General features: G+C 39.8%; 1 protein-coding gene across 6 annotated transcripts in view; it reads left to right on the top strand.

Annotated features, from left to right (window-relative positions):
• Positions 1-19,829, top strand: part of MELK (maternal embryonic leucine zipper kinase) — a 91,594-nt gene that overhangs the window by 37,368 nt on the left and 34,397 nt on the right. For all 6 annotated transcript variants that reach the window (XM_039234852.1, XM_039234853.1, XM_039234851.1 and 3 more), the window contains 2 exons: positions 6,942-7,010; positions 8,629-8,727. In XM_039234852.1, the coding sequence (XP_039090783.1) occupies positions 6,942-7,010; positions 8,629-8,727 (168 nt within the window). The remainder of the gene's footprint in view (positions 1-6,941; positions 7,011-8,628; positions 8,728-19,829) is intronic.

The following is a 19,829-nucleotide window of genomic DNA, read 5'->3' as shown; positions in this document are numbered from 1 at the left end:
TTCTTCCCCAACAGAATTGCTTGTCTCAAGGTCTTTTCTACTTGATCTTTGCGTGTACTTCCAGTATTTAAATAAGGAGCCTTTTCTCCCTGTTTACCTCTAGGCTTCCTTAGACTTTCCAGCACAGTACAATAGAAAAAGCACTGTATGTCTCTTCCAACCCCATCTCCACCCCTTTTTTGCTCTACAGTTATGTTTTCAACTTTGGCACTATTGAATTTTGGACTAGATGATTCTTTGCTGTGGGGGCTGTCATATGCATTGCAGGATGTTTGTCAGGACCCCTGTCCTTTACCCACTAGATGCCAGGAGTAGCTCCCAAGTCATGGGAGAAATGTTGCCAAGTGCTAAGAGAGTAGATCTTAAACGTTTTCATCATAAAAACACCAAGCAAACACAATTTGTAACCGTGCGTGAACTTATTGTGGTAATCATTTCATAATATATACATGTATCAAATCATTATGTTGCACACACAAAAAGTCTCCACACGGTGCTAGACGTCTCCTAGCGGTGGGGAACACATCAGCCCCAGCTGAGACCCAGTGCCTTATAACATTGAACAAGTGCTTGAATTCCCTGGCTGAGACTTAGATTCCTCATCTGCGCAATGTGGTTTATAAGCCTTGCTTACTGCACAGGTTAAAATACAATAAAAATGTATTTTAAGGTACAAATCAGAGGTTGGGGTACGCCTGGCAGCAGAACTCGGCTCCACATTCTGTTTCTGTCAGTATCCCAGGGCAGAGAATGAAGCTGTGAGTGCCAGGTCTTGGTGACAGGTCACAGACCTCATGACTGCCTGCAGATGGTACTCTGCAGAGCTTTTCTGTCCACACAGGGAAGGTGGGTGGGTGCATTCGGGAAGTAAAAGGAGCAGGGCTTGACCGGATGACGTGTTCCTTCCCAGGTAGTCTGGCGGCAGCTGCAGTGGGGCAGGGCTCCGTTGGGAGGACACGTGGCATTCCTCAGCATGACTGCAGCCTTTCTTACGATACTGAGTATTTAGCACTCTGGCGTGCATGGTTTTTGACCAGCATAGTCATCTCTGGTCCATTACTATTTTGGCCATCCGCATCTCCTTCCTATTTATTTCACATTCAACAAACATGTATTGTCTTACGTGCAAGGCATGGTGTTGAGTGCTTTCACGTATTTTCTTTTACTCCTTCTAAAATCCTACAGGTGGAATTACTTGTTTCACAGGTAGTAACAACAGTACTAGTAATAGTAGCATTAGTAATAGACGCAGCAGTAGTAGAAACTAACATATATGGAGTTCTCACTGTATGCCTGGCACTGTGCTCAGTGCTTTACATGTATTAATTACATCACTGAATCTTAGCAACATTTTCTTGGGTAGGGACTATTATTTTGCTTCTTTTTACAGGTGAGAAAACCGAGGCACAGTGAGATTCAAAGGTTCATCCACACGGCTCGTAAGAGGTAGATTTTGGATTTGAATCTAGGCAGTTTGTCTCCAGAGCCTACTTTCTTAGGAAACAGTGTAAGAGAGATTAAGTAACTTGTACAAGTTCATGGAGCTACTACGAAGTAGGCTGGGATTCACATGTTGACTCCAGTCCATTGCTGTTTCCAGTGTGCCAAGCACCACACTTCTTCCTCACCTGTTCTTGCCTCTTTCTGAGTAGGATAGCTTCTGTGGTCCTAACTTATAGCACAATAAGGGGATCTATTAGAAGATAGATCATGAATTCAAGATGGGATGATAAAAGGGTGATAAAAAGAGGCATAGAGACACTTGGAGTCAGCCTGGCGGAGCTTTTCTTATTCAGTACTTTGATCTGAATATTCCTTTTTACATCTGGTTTCTGTAGAGCACTGCTGCTTTTAGCGAAGACTACTTTTGCTTTGGAAGGTGCTTTCTGAATTTAAAGGCATAACATTTCTTTTATTTTAATACATCTGGTGATGGGCCTATTACCTGTATTGGAGTAGACCAGAAAGGGCTAGAACCTAGAACCAGACTTATCCTTGGGTTGGGGAGGTGCTGGTGGGAGAGAGGTATATGAGGAGTTAAACCCTTATAGATGGCGTATTCGTTTCCTAGGGTTGTTGTAACAAACCACTGCAAGGCATTGCCTTAAAACAACAAAAATTTATTCTCTCACAGTTCTGGAGGCTAGAAGTCCAAATCAAGGTGTCGGTAGGGCCATGTTCTCTTTGAAGGCTCCGGGGAGAATCCTTCTTGGCCTCTTTCTAGCTTCTGGTGTTTGTTGGCAATCCTTGGAAGTCCTTGAATTGTAGGCACATCACTCTAGTCTCTGCCTCTGTCTTCACATGGCCTACTTCCCTGTATGTTTGGGTCTCTGTGTCCAGATTTTCCTCTTTATAAAGACACCAGTCGTACTGAATTTAGGGCCTACTCCTACCCAGTATGACCTCATATTAACTTGATTACATCTGCAAAAGACTCTACTTTCAAATGAAAATGCAGCCACGGAATCTGAATGGACATGTGTTTTGAGAATCACCATTTAACCAAGTGCAATTGGTGTCCAGGGAATAAGGAGGAAAAGGTGCCACAATCAGCTTGAGGGGAGACCTACCAGAATACATTCTAGGAACAGCTGTGGTCAGAGATCAGCGAGGTCATAACCATTTGATCGGTGTAAACAGGTAGGCGAGTCTTCGCCCTAGGCCCGTCTCTAGTTTCTTTGGGACAATGGCAAGAGGAAGCCCAGCTGTTTGAGAGAGCGGGCAAATGAGCAGGTTGTTAAGAAAGAGAACAAGTTAAGACACCCAGGATTCGAATCATGAGGGGCCTTGGTCTCAGGAATAAGGAAAAGCTCAGATATGACAGTGGGGCCAACTAGGTCAGGGCCAGTCCCACAGGAACTGACTTACTGCTCAGTCCTAGAGAGTTGGCTGAAGCGTGTAAAAATCTCCACTTCCTAGGGATAGGCCTGGAGCCCAGGCATGGAGAAAGGCTTTATCAATGTAATTCGGAAACAGATTGTCAGTTTTCAACACTGGCTAGTGTTAAGGTGCCCTGGTAAGGTGTGAGTAACAGTGGGCTCTCTGGATGATACTGAGTGTGCTGGGTAAAGGAGCTTGAAAATTTTAATACTATTAAATGTCATTTGTAAAATGAAAGAAAGCTCTTGTCCTTCCTGGGAAACACTTTGTAAGGTTAGCCTTTCTGCTCTCATCAGAGAGGCTGAGTCAGAGATTGAGTTGTTTTGACATTGACACCTTTTCTTTTCTTTCTGTTAAATTTTTATCTTATTTAGGGGTGCCTGGGTGGCTTAGTCGGTTAAGCGTCCGACTTTCGCTTGGGTCATGATCTCGCGGTTCGTGGGTTCGAGCCCCGCGTCGGGCTCTGTGCTGACTGCCAGCTCAGAGCCTGGAGCCTGTTTCAGTCTGTGACTCCCTCTCTCTCTGACCCTCCCCTGCTCACACTGTCTCTCTCTCTCTCCTAAAAATAAATAAAAAACATTTTTAAAAAAAAACTTAAAAAATTTTTTATCTTATTTAATTTTTAATTTTTCTTAATCTTTATTTTTGAGAGAGAGGGATACAGCGTGAGAGCGGGGGAGGAACAGAGAGAGAGGGAGACACAGAATTTGAAGCAGGCTCCAGGCTCTGAGCTGTCAGCACAGATCCCTGCGTGGGGCTCAAACTCATGAACTGTGAGATCATGACCTGAACCGATGTTGGATGCCTAACTGGCTGAGCCACTCAGGTGCCCCATCGACACCTTTTCTTTTAAAATTTATTGCTTGATAATGCTTCTTTGGAACTTTGATTATTTCTTTAATATAATTAAAATCCAACTTGCCATGTAGCTCTAGGACTCTGAGCTAGAACAGACACTCATACGTGTCTGTTTCTCCCCTCACCTTGGAGCTTGGCTGATTTCTGTGAGGATTGTGTCCTAGACAGCTTATAAGAACAGAGAGCCCCAGTGCTTGTGCTAGTCGCTGGCTTCTCCGTCCACCTGCCTCTTGCCTTCTAGCCTTATTTAATTGCTGTAGGCTTTATGCACACACGCGCGTGTTCTTATGTGCTTGCCTTTGTCTCCCTGGTTGTATATTATATTTATTTTGTTTTAATTTTGAGAGAGAGAGAGGGTGCAAGTGAGTGAGGGGCAGAGAGAGAGAAAGAGAGGGAGAAGAAGTGGGGTTCATCTTAAGGGAGGCTTGTATTCACCCAAACTGGGGCTCAAGCTCACCGAATGTGGGACTTGAGTTTGCGAACCATGAGGTCATGATCTGAGTCAAAGTCCGATGCTTAATGACTGTGCCACCCAGGTGCCCCTGTATATTATATTTCTAACTCAGGATCCTTTTTTTTATTAAAAATTTTTTTTAACGTTTATTTTTTGAGAGAGAGAGAGAGAGCGTGAGTGGGGGTGGGGGTGGGGCAGAAAGAGAGGGAAACACAGAATCCAAAGCAGGCTCCAGGCTCCGAGCTGTCAGCACAGAGCCTGATGTGGGGCTCGAACACATGAACCATAAGATCATGACCTGAGCTGAAGTTGGTTGCTCAACTGACTGGGCCATCCAGGCCCCCTCTAACTCAGGATCCTTATTCGGTACTTTGTCTTCTGTTGTTAGTTTTGGTGACCCTCTGGAATTTGCCAGCAGTCTATATTCCTTATTTCCCAAAGTTACCATAAACAATTCTGTGATGAATGTTACTGTTCATATATTTTATATACCAAATTATTTGCTTAGGGTAAATTGCTAGAAGTGAAATTGCTGGAAAGGATATGCAATTTTGAATTTTTTTTATATGTATTTCTAAATTATTCTCTGGAAAAGTTTATATTCTCTAGTTGTATGTATAAACATTCTTGTCTCTAAACTCTTCTTAACACTAGATGTTTTTCTTAAGCTTGTCAGTTTGAGGGACAACAGATGGTATCATATTCTTGTTTAAATTAATTACTTTTTAATTATTAGATTATTTGGACATACTTTCATGTTTATTGGCCATTTAAAAGTTCTTGTTTTAGAAATTACCTGTGAATATTCTTTGCTCATTTTCCTTTGGAGTGTGTGCTTTTCATCCCATTCCTTCATTTAGTAAACAAAGATGAATGAGTACCTTTTCTATACTAGGGCCAGGTACTACTGTTCTTTGTGAGCAGTACTCACAAGATCCCTGTGATCAAGGAACTTATATTCTGTTGTAGTGAGACAGAAAATAAACAAACATGTAGTATGACGAGTGGGGTAAGGACTGAAGGAAAAGTCAGCATGAAAGAGAGGTAGAGAATGGTTGTGGGGAATGTTGTGTTATGAAAAGGGTCATGGGAGGCCTCACTAATACCACTAGTCTGTAAGTGGAGACCTGAAGATTAAGGAGAAAGCTCTGCTGATTTTTGGGGAAAGCATTATAAGGCAGAGGAGACAAACAGTGCAAAGGCCCTGAGGCTGGACTGTGTTTGACATGTGACCATAGCTTGGTGAATGAAGGGGAGAGGTAGGAGGTGAGTGTGAGAGGTAGCAAGGGGCTGGGTAGATGTGGGGGTTACAGGGCACGCATGCAGGGCCTTGGAACCAGAGTAAGGTGCTGGATTTTATCCTGAGTGATCTGGGGAAGCATTGGAGAGTTTCGAGTGGTGAAGTGGCATGACTTGACCTGATGTTTTAAGAGAACATCAGTGGTGCTAAGTAGAGACTAGACTAGGAGGTGGGCAGTAGTGGAATCTGGAAGATCAGGAGCCTCTTGCAGTATGCCAGACGGGGGACACTAGTGGCCTGCTGGAAGAAGTGACCATTGGTTTTTCAACATAGAACCAATGGATTTTGCTGATGGATCAGCTGTGAAGCGTGAGAGAAAGAAGACCTAAAGATGACTCTGGTTTTTGGCCTTTTTAGGAGATGGGGGGAAATGTGGGCAGAACAGGTTGGCTGGTGGTAAAATCTTAGTGATTTGTAAGAGCTATTCATCTGATGAAGTTTATTAATAATATTTAATCATTTGGGTAGAAAAAGTTTTCTCTATTTGTTGTTAGTTAACTTTGTTAGTGCTATTTTGCTTTTCAGAAATGTCAGCTGTTGGTCTTTACAGTTTTTGGTTTTGCTGTCATGTTTAGAAAGATTCTAAAAATAATCACCCATTCTTGACTTCAGTCCTCTATGGTTTTGTATTTGCGTTCACTCTTTAATCTGGATGGAGTTAATTTTGGTATAAACTTAATTAAAATCTTAATTTTTTTCAAATAATTACCTTTTTATCCTAGCATCATTAAACAATTTGTTCTTTGCTAAGAGAAATAATTGTATCATTTCCTCCCAATTGGGAAAGAGGGGTATGTGGCAAGTTGTGTAAAAAGATATTCTATTACATATTAGTGTTTGGCAAGCCCCTTGTCTTTGATAACTTGGTGACTATAATTTCTGATTATCCTACATCGTAAACATTTGTCTCCTGAGTCTCTTTGATCCCCAGAGAAGGTACTTGACTTAGAAAATGGCTTTTATCAGTTTCCCTCAGTGATTGTGAATTCTGTCCTGTGGATGAAATATAACCTGTTTTTAACTACAGCCTACGACTTGCCACCAAATATGCTTTTCTACTACTTCATTTTTTGTCAACTGTTAATTGTTCTGAGATTATAAACTAAAATTTGCTTTCGCAATACAGATGTTGACTACAATGTATACTTGTCCATTTAATCACACTACAGATCCCAAAGCCCTCCACATTTATGTATTCCAGTTACATTCTCTCTGCTCCAGTCCTTCTCTGATATGTGGATAATTTAAAGGGGATGATATTTAATTTACCGGATTTTCTTATTTAGAGCAAGAAATATTTCCTCTGTTACTGATAATGTTTACCAAATATTATAGTTGGGTTAGGTCTTCAAGCTTGGAAGTACACCTCCAGCATTTTGTTTCCTTAGATATTTATTTCAAGGCTGATTGAACCTAAATCTCTTAACTCTTTCTTTGTTTTTTTTGTAGCGAGGGAAATACGAGGTTCCTAAGTGGCTCTCTTCTAGTAGTGTTCTGCTTCTTCAACAGATGCTACAGGTAAACTTTGTTATTTATATTTAAATAATAGAAGTCTACTGTAGTTGTTTGATCCAACTTTAAGACGTCTGTGGCACTGCTGTATTTGGAGAACAATACCATTTTCCTATTAGCTTAAAAAATTCCATTCAGGATATCTACTGCCCTCCACTAGATGCTTTCTTTTCATTTATTTTAAAGTTTTATTTATTTAAGTAATCTCTATACCCAGCATGGGGCTCGAACTCTCATGACCTGAGATCTAGTCATACGCTCTTCCATCTGAGACAGCCAGGTGCCTCTTTTTGAAAATGTATTTTTGTTATTATTTTTTAAGTTAGATGTTTTCTTAATTATGTTGCGAAATGCATTTTCTTTTAGACCTCTACCACATGTCTTTGCCGAAGTGGTTTTCCTTCCTTTTTCTTGAACATTGTCTGTTTTCTCTGACCAACTCGTGCTCTACCATGATCCATTTTCTTGCTCCCAGTCTTGCACATTAAGTATATAGTAGATAGGGAAGAAATGCTTGAATGAGCTGATATATAATCGAGGTGGACCCTGTGACCTAGTGGGATGGTTCTCAAACTTTAGCACGTATCAGAATTGCCAAATGGGCTTGTTAAAACATAGACTGCTAGGTGCCACCCTAAGAGTGTCTGATTAAGTAGATCTGGGGTAGGACTAGGAATTAGCCTTTCCAACAAGCTTCTAGATGCTGCTGATGCTGGTGGTCTTGGGACTATACTTTGAGAACCACCGATTTAGGGGAATGGCTTCTGAGGGCTAGATAGGAGTGCTGAAGTCTAGGGATCTACCCTGGCAATCAATAGGCATGCTACTAACCTGGTTCTGATCTGTCAAATGGGGATTCTGACACTGGCCTTCTTGCTATGTAGTGTTATGAGGGTAAAATGAGATAAATAGGAAACACTTTGAAAATATGAATATGAGTATTGCACTTATTAATGCAGTATTTTTTTCATTATTATGTATTCAGAATATCCAGTTTTTCCATATATTAAGCCATCTCCACTATTTATTCAAAATTTACCTCAGGCTCACCCACCTTGATTAAGTAGGGCCAGACCACCAAATCTCCATAATGAGATTGGAAACGCCTCATCTTTCTTCTGGACTCCAAAAAACTTAATCTTTGTTGATTAATTTTCCTCTCCTCACATTTGAAAATTACAAATGGAAAAGAAAGGTGTGCTTTTCAACTTGTTCTATGTGATTGTAAGCTCATCAGAGGTAGAGATTGCATATTCACTATGAATGCCCTGCATTGTGGCTGCTTGAATATTAAATTGGTGAATATTTCCTGTGAATAGGTTTTCCAGCAAAGACTATTACATCATACAATAGATTGACTGAACTTCATGAATAATGTCCATACCAATGAAGTTCATGTTTGTTAAACATTTATCTTCTAAGCCTGTGTTGGTTGCTATAGTTTTCTTGCCTCTATTGCCTTTTTTAAAGAATTTATTCCAAGGCCATTTTAAGGTCTTTGACAGCATTTTTGTGATGATAAAGTTTACATCTGTTCTGATGAATTTTGAGTTCTCAGGAGTAAAGGAGTTCCGTGTTCCCTATTTGAAATGTTAATCTCTAGCTTCTTCTCAATGGCCACTAGGTGGACCCAAAGAAACGGATTTCTGTGAAAAATCTCTTGAGCCATCCCTGGATCATGCATGATTACAACTGTCCTGTTGAGTGGCAAAGCAAGAATTCTGTAAGTAAAATGAAGTCGAGTAGCATTTTGCAAAAAACTTTGATCTTTCTGTGGATTCAGGACTTACGTTGATGTGGTTTAAATAGAAAAGAAAATGTATTTGTAGACTTGTTCATCAGATTTGTGTTTGTGAGGCTTGTAACCTAGTTATGTATTTGCCTGTTAATCTCTAGGACAGTGGCTCTTAACTCGGGCTGCACATGAGAATCATTGGGACCTTATTAAAAAAAAAAAAAAAGCAGGGCGCCTGGGTGGCTCAGTTGTTTGGGTGTCCAACTTCAACTCAGGTCATGATCTCACGATTTGTGGGTTCGAGCCCCGCATTGGGCTGTGCTGACAGCTTGGAGAGCCTGGAGCCTGCTTTGGATTCTGTGTCTCCCCTCTCTCTGCCCCTCTCCAGTTTGTACTGTCTCCCTGTCTCTCTCAAAAAAATAAATATAAAAAAAAAAAAATTCCTGTGCCCCATCCCACAACAATTAGTGGATATTCTTAAAAGCGTCCAGGTGTTTCTTAACCTATAGTCAGGATTGTGAACAGTGCTCCGGAAACCAAGGCAAGTTACTTAACTCTGCCAAATCTATTTATTTGTCTATAAAAAGTAGATTAAACCAGTTCTGTCTGTTTCCCAGAGTAGTTATGAGGTTATAGCAGTTCTCAAACTTTTAAGTTGGAGGACTCCTTTATACTCTTAATATTTATTGATTGACTCATTTAAATGTAACAGTAGTAAACCTATTATATTTTATCTCAAATTAATATTTTCTGAAAAATAACTTTAAAAAATCAGTTTAGTGAAAAGAGTAACATCTTTGCAAATTTCTTTGAAGTCTAGCTTGATAGAAGACATTTGGATCTCATCATCTGTATTCAGTCTTTTTTGATATGTTGTTTTGATTGAAGCATATGAAGAAGAAGCAGCCTCACACAGATATGTACTAGGAAAAGAGATAAACACTTTAAAAGCTTTTTCAGATAATTAGTTATATTCTGTGATAATCCGTTAAAACTTGACAACTGGTAGTTTCTGAAAGGTTAGTTGATTGTGGAAAATGAAAGCACATCAATGACGCTATTGTACTCTGTTCCATTCAAATCCATCAGTCTGTCCATTGGGTCCCTTCTTCATGTAATATTATGCATTGGTCATTTGGAAACTGTTGGTTCGCTGAGTTATGCAGATCTTCCAAATGTTAACAACTTTCAATTGTATACTAGAAAAAAAATCACATTCCTTTTTTTAAGTATTTTGAGAGAGTGAGAGAGAGCGAGCATGCGAGTGTGTGAGTGCTAGTGGGGGAGGGGCAGAGAGAGGGGAGAGAGAGAATCCCAAGCAGGTTCTGTGCTGTCAGTGCAGAGCCTGGACACAGGGCTCGATGACACAAACTGTGAGATCATGATCTGAGCTGAGATCAAGAGTCAGATGCTTAACCGATTGAGTTACCCAGGCACCCCAGAATCACATTCCTTAAAATCACTGTTGATCTCATCAGAAAAGTCTTTAAGAATTGGAAAGTTGTTAAACTAATGGTGGCAGGTATAAATTTTCCAAAATCTTAATTTTTGCTTGAAAGGTCAAATTAAATCATTGGCAACAAATAGCTATCAGTTTGTTTTCCATGGAGTGACAAGTTTGTTCATTTTTGAGAAAATGCCAAATACCCAAGTCTAAATAATTATAGTTTGCCAGTGTTCTTTCAAGTAAAAATGGTGTTCTATGAAGAAAACAAGTAATTCAACTCCTAACTCAGGTGCACAGACACTTTTTTCCTCTAAGCAGCCATCTTATTTTGGTATACATAAGCGCTTTATGCACACTCCCCATTTTGTCACACAGAATATCAAAAACACGTGTACTCAGTGCCCAAGATTTAATAAAATTAATACTTTTTACTGCTTCATCAATGATGGTTTTTTTTTTTTTTTGATTGTTTATTCATTTTGAGAGAGAATGTGCATAAGCTGGGGAGAAGCTAAGAGAAAGAGAATCCCAAGCAGGCTCTGAGCTGGCAGTGCAGAGTCCATAGCGGGGCTTGATCCCACGAATTGTGAGATCATGACCTGAGCCGAAACCGATAGTTGAATGCGTCACTGACTGAGCCACTCAGACGTCCCACATTAACAATCTTCTTGATTGAAACTAACTTAAATTTTTTTTTGAACTGTAAGTGCATGACAAAGAATATGGTGTCTTAGTATATTTTGGTGCCGCTGCATTGATTCATACTAAGGCACCAGCAGTGTTACTTATCATTGCTTTTGCACCATCACTGCAAATGGTAACATGGTGACAAATGAAAAACAGTGTTATTATAAAAAATAGTTTTGGGGCGCCTGGGTGGCTCAGTGGGTTAAGCGTCTGACTTCGGCTCAGGTCATGATCTTACAACTTGGGAGTTTGAGCCCTGCATCGGGCTCTGTGCTGACAGCTAGTTCAGAGCCTGGAGCCTGTTTCAGAGTCTGTATCTCCCTCTCTCTCTGACCCTCCCATGCTTACACTGTCTTTCTCCCTCTCTCAGAAATAAATAAAAAACATTAAAAAATTTTTTAAAACATAGTTTTGACCTTGGAGATCCTAAGGGGCCTGTGGACTACACCCTGAGAACTGGTCTAATATATATATATATGAAAGGACTTTAACACAGAGTGCTATGCGAATTATTTAAATAATTACTCTTATATTAATGTTTCAATCTTTTTAAACCAACAGCAACTTGAACTTGGCAAAAATGAGACTGTTACAAAAGGATATGTGCTTTGATGTTAGTTAACTATTACTTTGTAAAATAAAATCTCAAAATTTAGTGACTTAAAACAATAATAACTTACAATTCTGTGGATCAGCAATTTGGGTTGGCTCAACGGGGCAGTTCTCGTGCCCATTTTACCTGAGGCCACTCGTGACTGCAGTCACCTATGACTTAATTGTGGCTGTATGGTCCAAGCCGTACTCAGAAGATCAGCTGTTTGTGCTGGCTGTTTGTGGGGCCACATTGTGTGCAGCAGGCTAGTTGGGACTTCTTGAAATAGTGGCTGGATTCCAAAAGAGGCAAGAAAGTGGGAAAGCTTTAATACTTAATTTTTCAAGCATTTTTCCAGTCTCTGCTTGCATCATGTTTACTAATATCTCAGTTATCAAAGTGAGCCACATGGCAAAGCCCGGAGCCAATATGAAAGGTGTACCCTTCTAAGTCAAAACAATTCTTATCCCCTATATATAGATAAGGAAATCAATAAATGAAACATAACGACTTAAAAAATAAATTTGAAAGAGTGGCATTGTTTTACATCTTTGCAGATTACCTTAAGTCTAACTTAACAGAAGACACTTGGATTCATATCTGCTTTTGCATTCAGTCTGTTTTGCATCCTGTTGTTTTGATTGAAGCATATGAAGAAAATGTAGCCTCACATAGATATGTGGTTGCAAAAGTATTTTAATACTTTAAAGGAGAAATATTTTAACGGCCTTTTCAGGTAATTTGGCATGTTCTCTGATAATCAACTAAAACTTAATGCCCTGTAGTGGGGTGTGTGCATTGGTCAAGAGAATAGCATGGAGGTTTCTCAGACATGCCACAGTATTCACTTGGTATAGCTGTGAGGCATTTGCTTTCTGGAGTAATCACAGTAATACATACAGATACTCTTCCCAGTGGCCACCTGGTCTTGGAAAGATAAGCGAGCTTGTTTTTAGCTCCTTCTTACTAGTTTGCCCACTGTTATGAAATCCCTTTTGATTCTCCTATGACTGTCAGTTCCTAACATTTTTCTTCTCCATATTCCCTTCAGTCCTCCAGGATATCTTTAGTATTTATTGAGCAAATGCAGTTAGAGAGGCAAGTTAACTTTTTTTTTTCTTTTAAGTTTGTAGTCACATTCCAGTTAGTTAACATACAGTGCAATATTAGTTTCAGGTGTACAACATAGTGATTCAAGACTTCCATACATCACCCGGTGCTCATCACAACAATTGCACTTAATCCCCATCACTATTTTACCCATCCCCCCACCCACCTCCCTTCTGGTCACCAGTAGTTTGTTCTTCATGGTTAAGAGTCTGTTTCTTGGTTTGCCTCTTTCTCTCTCTCTCCCCCCACCCTTTGCTCATTTGTTTTGTTTTTTAGATTCCACATATGAGCGAAATCTTGTGGTATTTGTCTTTCTCTGACTTACTATGTTGTTGCAAATGGCAAGATTTCATTCTTTTTTATAGTTGAGTAATATTCTATTATATATATATATATATATACACACACATATATATGTATGTTTATGTGCATGTGTGTGTACACCACATCTTCAACTGATGGATACTTGGGCTCTTTCCGTAATTTGGCTATATGCTGCTATAAACATATTGAGGTGCATGTATCCCTTTGAATTAGTCCTTTTGTATTCTTTGGGTGATTGCTGGATCATAGAGTAGTTCTATTTTTAACTTTTTGAGGAACCTCCATATTTTCCACAGTGGCTGCACCAGTTTGCATTTCTGCCAACAGTGCACCAGTGTTCGCCTTTCTCCACATCCTTAACAACACCTGTTGTTTCTTGTGTTGTTGATTTTAGCCATTCTGAAAGGTGTGAGGTGATAGCTCATTGTAGTTTTGATTTGCATTTCCTTGATGGTGCACAGTGTTCAGCGTCTTTTCGTGTGTCTGTTGGCCCTCTGTATGTCTTCCTTGTAAAAATGTCTTTTCATGTCTTTTGCCCATTTTTTAATTGGATTATTCATTTTTTGGGTGTTGAGTTTGATAAGTTCTTTATATAATTTGGATACTAACCCTTTATCAGATACATCATTTGTAAATATCTTCTCCCATTCCATAGGTTGTCTTTTAGTTCTGTTGACGGTTTCTTTTGCTGTGCAGAAGCTTTTTATTTTGATGTAGTTCCCATAGTTTATTTTTGATTTTGTTTCCCTTGCCTTAGGAGACCTATCTAGAAAGAAGTTGCTACGGCTCATGTCAAAGAAGTTACTGTCTGTGATCTCTTTTAAGGTTTTTATGGTTTTAGGTCTTATATTTAGGACTTTTGCATCCTTTTGCATGTCGCCATCCAGCTTTCTCAATATCATTTGTTGAAGAGACATTCTTTTTCCCAACTCCTTTGTTGAAAATATAATTGTGGATTCATTTCTGGGTTTTCTGTTCTGTTCTGTTAATCTATGTGTCTGTTTTTGTTACTATAGATTTGTAATATTGCTTGAAGTCTGGAATTGTGATGCCTCCAGCTTTGTTTTTCCTTTTCAAAGTTGTTTTGGCTATTCAGGGTCTTTTGTGGTTCTGTACATATTTTGGGATTGTTGGCTCTAGCTCTGTGAAAAATACTTTGGTATTTTGATAGAGATTGCATTAATGTGTAGATTGCTTTGGGTAATATAGACATTTTAACAATATTTGTTCATCCAATCCATGACCACGGAATGTCTTTCCATTTCTTTGTGTCATATTTAATCATCAGTGTTTTATAGTTTTCAGAGTACAAATCTTTCACTACTTTGGTTAGGTTTAGTCTTAGGTATCTTATTGTTTTTTGGTGCAATTGTAAATGGGATTGAGTCTTAATTTCTTTTTCTGCTGCTTCATTACTGGTATATGAAAATGCAGCATATTTCTGTACATTGGTTTTGTATCCTGTGACTTTACTGAATTCATGGATTAATTCCAGCAGTTTTTTGGGGGAGTCTTTTGGATTTTCCATTATAGAATATCATGTCATTTGCAGATAGTAAAAAGGCATCCTTGTCAATTTGGATGCCTTTTCTTTTCTTGTTGTCTGATTGCTGTGGGTAGGACTTCTAGTAGCATGTTGAATAAAAGTGATGAGAGTGAACATCCTTGTCTTTTCCGTGACGGTAGAGAAAAAGTTCTCAATTTTTCCCTCTTTCGGATGGTAGTAGCTGTGGGTTTTTCATATATGGCCTTATATTATATTGAGGTATAGTCCCTCTAAACCTACTTTGTTGAGGGTTTTTATCATGAATGGACGTTGTACCTTGTCAAATGCTTTTTCTGTGTCTATTGAAATGATCATATGGTTTTTATCCTTTCTCTTATTGATGTATTGTGTCATGTTGATTGATTTTTGAATATTGGGCCAGCCTTGCAACCGACGAATAAATCCCATTTGATTGTGGTAAATGATTTCTTTAATGTATTGTTGGATTTCGTTTGCTAGCATTTTATTGAGAATATTTACATCTGTGTTCATCAGGGATATTGGCCTATAGTTATCTTTTTCAGTGGTGTCTTTATCTGGTTTTGGTATCAGGGTAATGCTGGCCTCATGGAATGAATTTGGAAGTTTTCCTTCCTTTTCTATGTTTTGGAATAGTTTGAAAGGTATTGGTATTAACTCTTTAAGTGTTTAGTAGAATTCTGTGAAGCTATCTGGTCAAGCTTTTTTGTTTGTTGGGAGTTTTTGATTACTGATTCAGTTTCTTTGCTGGTTATTGGTCTGTTGAAGTTTTCTATTTCTTCCTGTTCCAGTTTTGGTAGTTTATAGGTTTCTAGGAATTTATCCACTTCTTCTAGGCTGTCCAATTTGTTGGCATATAGTTTTTCATAATATTCTTTGTTAATTTTTGTATTTCTGTGGTGTTGTTATTCTCCTCTCTCATTTGTGATTTTATTTGGGTTCTTTCTCTTTTTGATCAGTATGGCTAGAGGTTTAACAATTTTATTAATTTTTTTCAGAGCACCAACTCCTGGTTTCATTGCTCTGTTCTAGTGTTTTTTTCATTTCTATATCATTTATTTCTGCTCTAAAATGTATTATGTCCTTCCTGTTGCTGGCTTTAGTCTTCATTTGTTGATCTTTTTCTAGCCCCATTTGGTGTAAGGTTAGGTTGTTGAGCAAGAACTTTATTCTAACAACTATCAACACTGAGAGCCTAAGGAAGGCAAAGTGTGTAGGTGTGTGAACAGTGCAGTGGCACGGCCGGGAAGCTGGGATGTGCCCCTTGCGAGGTGGAGGGAGTGGGTGGTGCAAATGCCTGTGTTCAGCCATTGGGGGTCATTGTTTCTCCGTGTGTGGGAGGGCTTTGCATGTCTTCTCAGCCATGATCCTAATAGATGATCTACTATGCTTGCAGTAGAACAGATGCCTAAATGAAGAGGGTCTCTGATTTCACCAACACAAAAATTATTCTTAAATTTGGGTGCCATATAAAGTAAAATATATAGTTTTGAGTGTTCAAAAAAAGTATGTACATTTCATTATATCTTAGCATAATAATTGTTATTTACTGAATACTTACTGTAATCAAATAGTGTGCTATATTATAGTAAGAGCTCTCTGTGTTTTATACCACAGTGTAATACAGAGCCCTTAGGGTATTACCTTTTAAGAGTCAGGTGATATTCTATGGCTTTGTGTTTTTAACTCTTAACTCATTTAATCCGCATACCAACCCTCCGATGTAGATACTATTATTGTCCCCATTTTGCAGATGAAGCAACTGAGACATAGAATCATAAAGTAACTTCCCCAAAATCAGACAACTAGTAAGTGTAGAACCATGATTTGAACCTAGACATAAGGGCTCCAGAATGAAATGGATCTGGTACGTCAGATAATTCAAATTTAAGTCCTGCGTCCCACATAGCTGTGGCCTTTGTGACGAGGACCAGACCATGCCTCTTGTTTCTGTTGAAATAGCTATTGGAGCAGTGTCATGGAGAGGTAGCACTGTGGTGTGTCAGAATAAACTCTGGGCTAGGAATGAAAATGCCAGTCTTAACGCATGTCACAGGGATGTTTCTGAGTATTTTCTCACCTCTAATATGGGTATTCTAACGTCAGTCTCTTGTGTATATTTGGGTTATGTTTTGCCCTTTATAGAGTGTCTTTACATGTTATGTCACTCATCTGTCTTGCCTGCCTTACAGTATTGCTTCAGGGATCAAATGAGTTATATACAGAAGAACTATAAGGGTTTATTGTTGCTTTTCAAAGTATTTGCTTTTTCTTCCTCATTATTATGTTTTGTCAAGAGTGAATCATAAAAAATAATTCAGATTTACTTGGATATTTAATGTATAGGTGCTATTCTATAACTCTATGCATGATCTCCTTCTGTCATTTTCATACATAACTCTAGTACTCAAGTATTGTATCAAATAGAAGTTATATTCAGTTCCATTTTCTGCCCTACTGAACAGGAAATGTAGTAGGCACGGATAATCCAAAATAATTGGCTAGCTTTTGGTATTCATTTTTGTACTTAATTTAACTTGAGTCTGTGTGGCTGAGAATTTAGAGTACAGATCTTCCTTGACTTAAGGGGTTACACCCCGATAAACCCATCATAAGTTGAAAATATCTTAAGCTGAAAATGCATTTACTACACCTAACCTGCAGAGCAGCGTAGTTTAGCCTGGCCTACCTTAACTGTGCTCAGAGCCCTTATATTAGCCTGTAGTCGGGCAAAATCATACAACACAAAACCTAAATACAGAGTTAAATATCTCTTGTAATTTATTGATTACTGTACTGAAAGTGAAAAACAGAATGATTGTATGGGTACAGAATGGTTGGCTTTTTACCCGCGTGGCGCCTGGCTGCCTGGGAGCTACAGCTTGTTGCTGCCCTGCATCACCAGAGAGGATCATACTGTATATCATTAGCCTGGCCAGACATCAATATTCAAAATTTGAAGTACGGTTTTTACTGAATGTGTATCACTTTCGCACCACTGTAAAGTTGAGAAATTATAAGTTGAACCATTGTAAGTCTGACACCATCTGAAAGTATTGAGCCTCTTTAGAAAACCCAGCTGGAGTTAAGCCATAAATACACACACACACACACACACACACATTTTAATGTTTGTTGATATTTGAGAGAGAGAGAGGGTGCGAGCTGGGGAGGGGCAGAGAGAAGGGGAGACATAGACTTTGAAGCAGGCTCCAGGCTCCATAGAACCGAACACGGGGCTTGAACTCACAAACCATGAGATCATGACCTGAGCTGCAGTCAGATGGTTAACTGGTGGAGCCACCCAGGTGTCCCTAGATAAGTCGTAGTTTTAAGACTTTGGTGTCTTGTCCACCCCACTCTTCATTTGTTCTAGTTCGAAAGTCCGGCAAAGGAGCTAGCACCTTCTTCCTACCCTTTCCTCCTTTCCTACACACACCTGTGGTAAAGGCACAAAGTAGGAGGCTGTGGGAGAGAGAGAGAAAGGTTTCTTGTTTGTTTGTTTTTAGGACAGTAACTTAAGATTACGGAAGGAACCCCAGAAGTCTTTTCCTTCTCACTTGAGCAGTGGTGGCATCAGCTGGTGTCAAAGAAGATGCCCAACTGGTGGTAAAGTGCCCGGGCTTCTGAGGTTGGGACCTTCCTGAAGGGAGATTCTATAGTAGGGGGAACTGCTAAGGTCAAAGCAACACAGTGAAAACTTACCTTAGCATTTTGGACTTTTATAGTAGCATTAGTAAAAGCCTCCGTGTCTCCACACCCTCTGCCGATGACATTGTGCTTCTACAAGCCAGTCATGCAAGTTGTTGTTTCTAGTGTTCCTCTGTTTTCGTGATGGCAGCATGACTTTCTCTTGAATCCGTTATTACAAGTGTGGTATCCAGAACAAGGGAAGGTTTGTGATATTGCTCCATTTTGTGCTGGGTGAACCTCTCTTGGCATATTATGTCTGGTTCTTAGCACTTCACATTGAGGGTCAGTGACAACCTGGAGTGTGTGATCTAAAGAAAGAGCCAGGATGGTAAGGGGTGTTAATCATTGAAATGGTAGTTAAAGGAAATGGAAAAGAGAGAACTTGGAAAGGAAATGTTGTCTGTAATAGGAATATTCAAATTTCTGATAAGCTCTTACACCAAAGAGGAAGTAAGATTATGATTGTTAGTAAAATTAGTTAACCATTTTTGAGAGTCTCCTCCATTTAGATATTATACTAGGCACTCCGCGTATGTTATATGTATTGCAAGGCAGGGTTCCATTTCTATTTTATAGAAGATGGGACTGATGCTCCGAGACGTATAGTAAGCTGCTGAAGGCCACACAGTTATTTAATGATTTCACAGTTCAGACAAGGGTCTTTCTGATTCCAAAGGCTGTTAGCTGTAAGATTGTACTGACTCACAGCGAATACAGATGATAGGGAGACAGACCTTAGGGGACAGGCGTGAGAAGCTAGCCACCCCTGTTCCCTGGAGGGGAGGACTAGGGCAGAAAGTGAGAGATCCCTTATTGGGGCTGTTGTGCAGAGAATTCATACATGGAGAAGATGACTTTCTATTCCTTAGAATCTCTTCCACTGTGATCTTCTGAATTCTTGCTCCAGGTCCAGGGTAGGCCCCTTTGGCCTTTTGGTTCTCAGTGATTCTCATTTGGTGCTCAGAAGCTACTTCTGTTCCCTCGTACATGGGTCAGCATACTTGGGTAATTTCTATCCTGAAACAAAATAAAGCTTGTACCTCGGCTCTCTTCTTAAAATCAAGCTTTGCTAGTACCTTCAACGTAATGGTGATTGTGCGTCACCTGTGGCGCCAGGATTGGTGTGGAGCCCGAGCACACACAGCTGGGGGGTCGCTGTGCTGCGAGTCTGAGCCGCTCTGACCAGTGTGATGTGTAGCCACTGACTTTAGTGCCTAGCTGACTGCTCTTTGCTGAGGTGGCAAGGCTGGCCTCAGCGGGGAAGGAACATGTAGGGCCGCGGCCGTATAACATACTTTTTTTTTTTTTTTTAAATGTTTTATTTATTTCTAGGAGAGAGAGAGAGAGACAGTGTGAACAGGGGACGGTCAGAGAGAGAGGGAGTCACAGACTAAAACAGCTCCAGGCTCTGAGCTGGCAGTCAGCACAGAGCCCGACGCGGGGCTCGAACCCACGAACCGCGAGATCATGACCTAAGTGAAAGTCGGACTCTTAACCGACCAAGCCACCCAGGCGCCCCCGTATAACATACTTTTAACAGTCGATCACATGATGATGGGATGTGAAAGGCTGGGAAAGAAAGGCTGGGAAGGAACTATTCTTCTTGGACTGCTTATTGTCATCTGCTGATATCTTGAAAAATTCTGGAGATTGTTTATTCTTACTGAAGAATTTGATGAACTCCTGTTTTTTTTTACATATCGGCATTGATT

This window comes from Hyaena hyaena, unplaced genomic scaffold, assembly GCF_003009895.1.
Source record: "Hyaena hyaena isolate Hyena2069 unplaced genomic scaffold, ASM300989v1 scaffold_93, whole genome shotgun sequence".
Lineage (NCBI taxonomy): Eukaryota > Metazoa > Chordata > Mammalia > Carnivora > Hyaenidae > Hyaena > Hyaena hyaena.
Note: the sequence above shows the minus strand (reverse complement) of the source record. Positions and strands in the feature narration are given on the sequence as shown.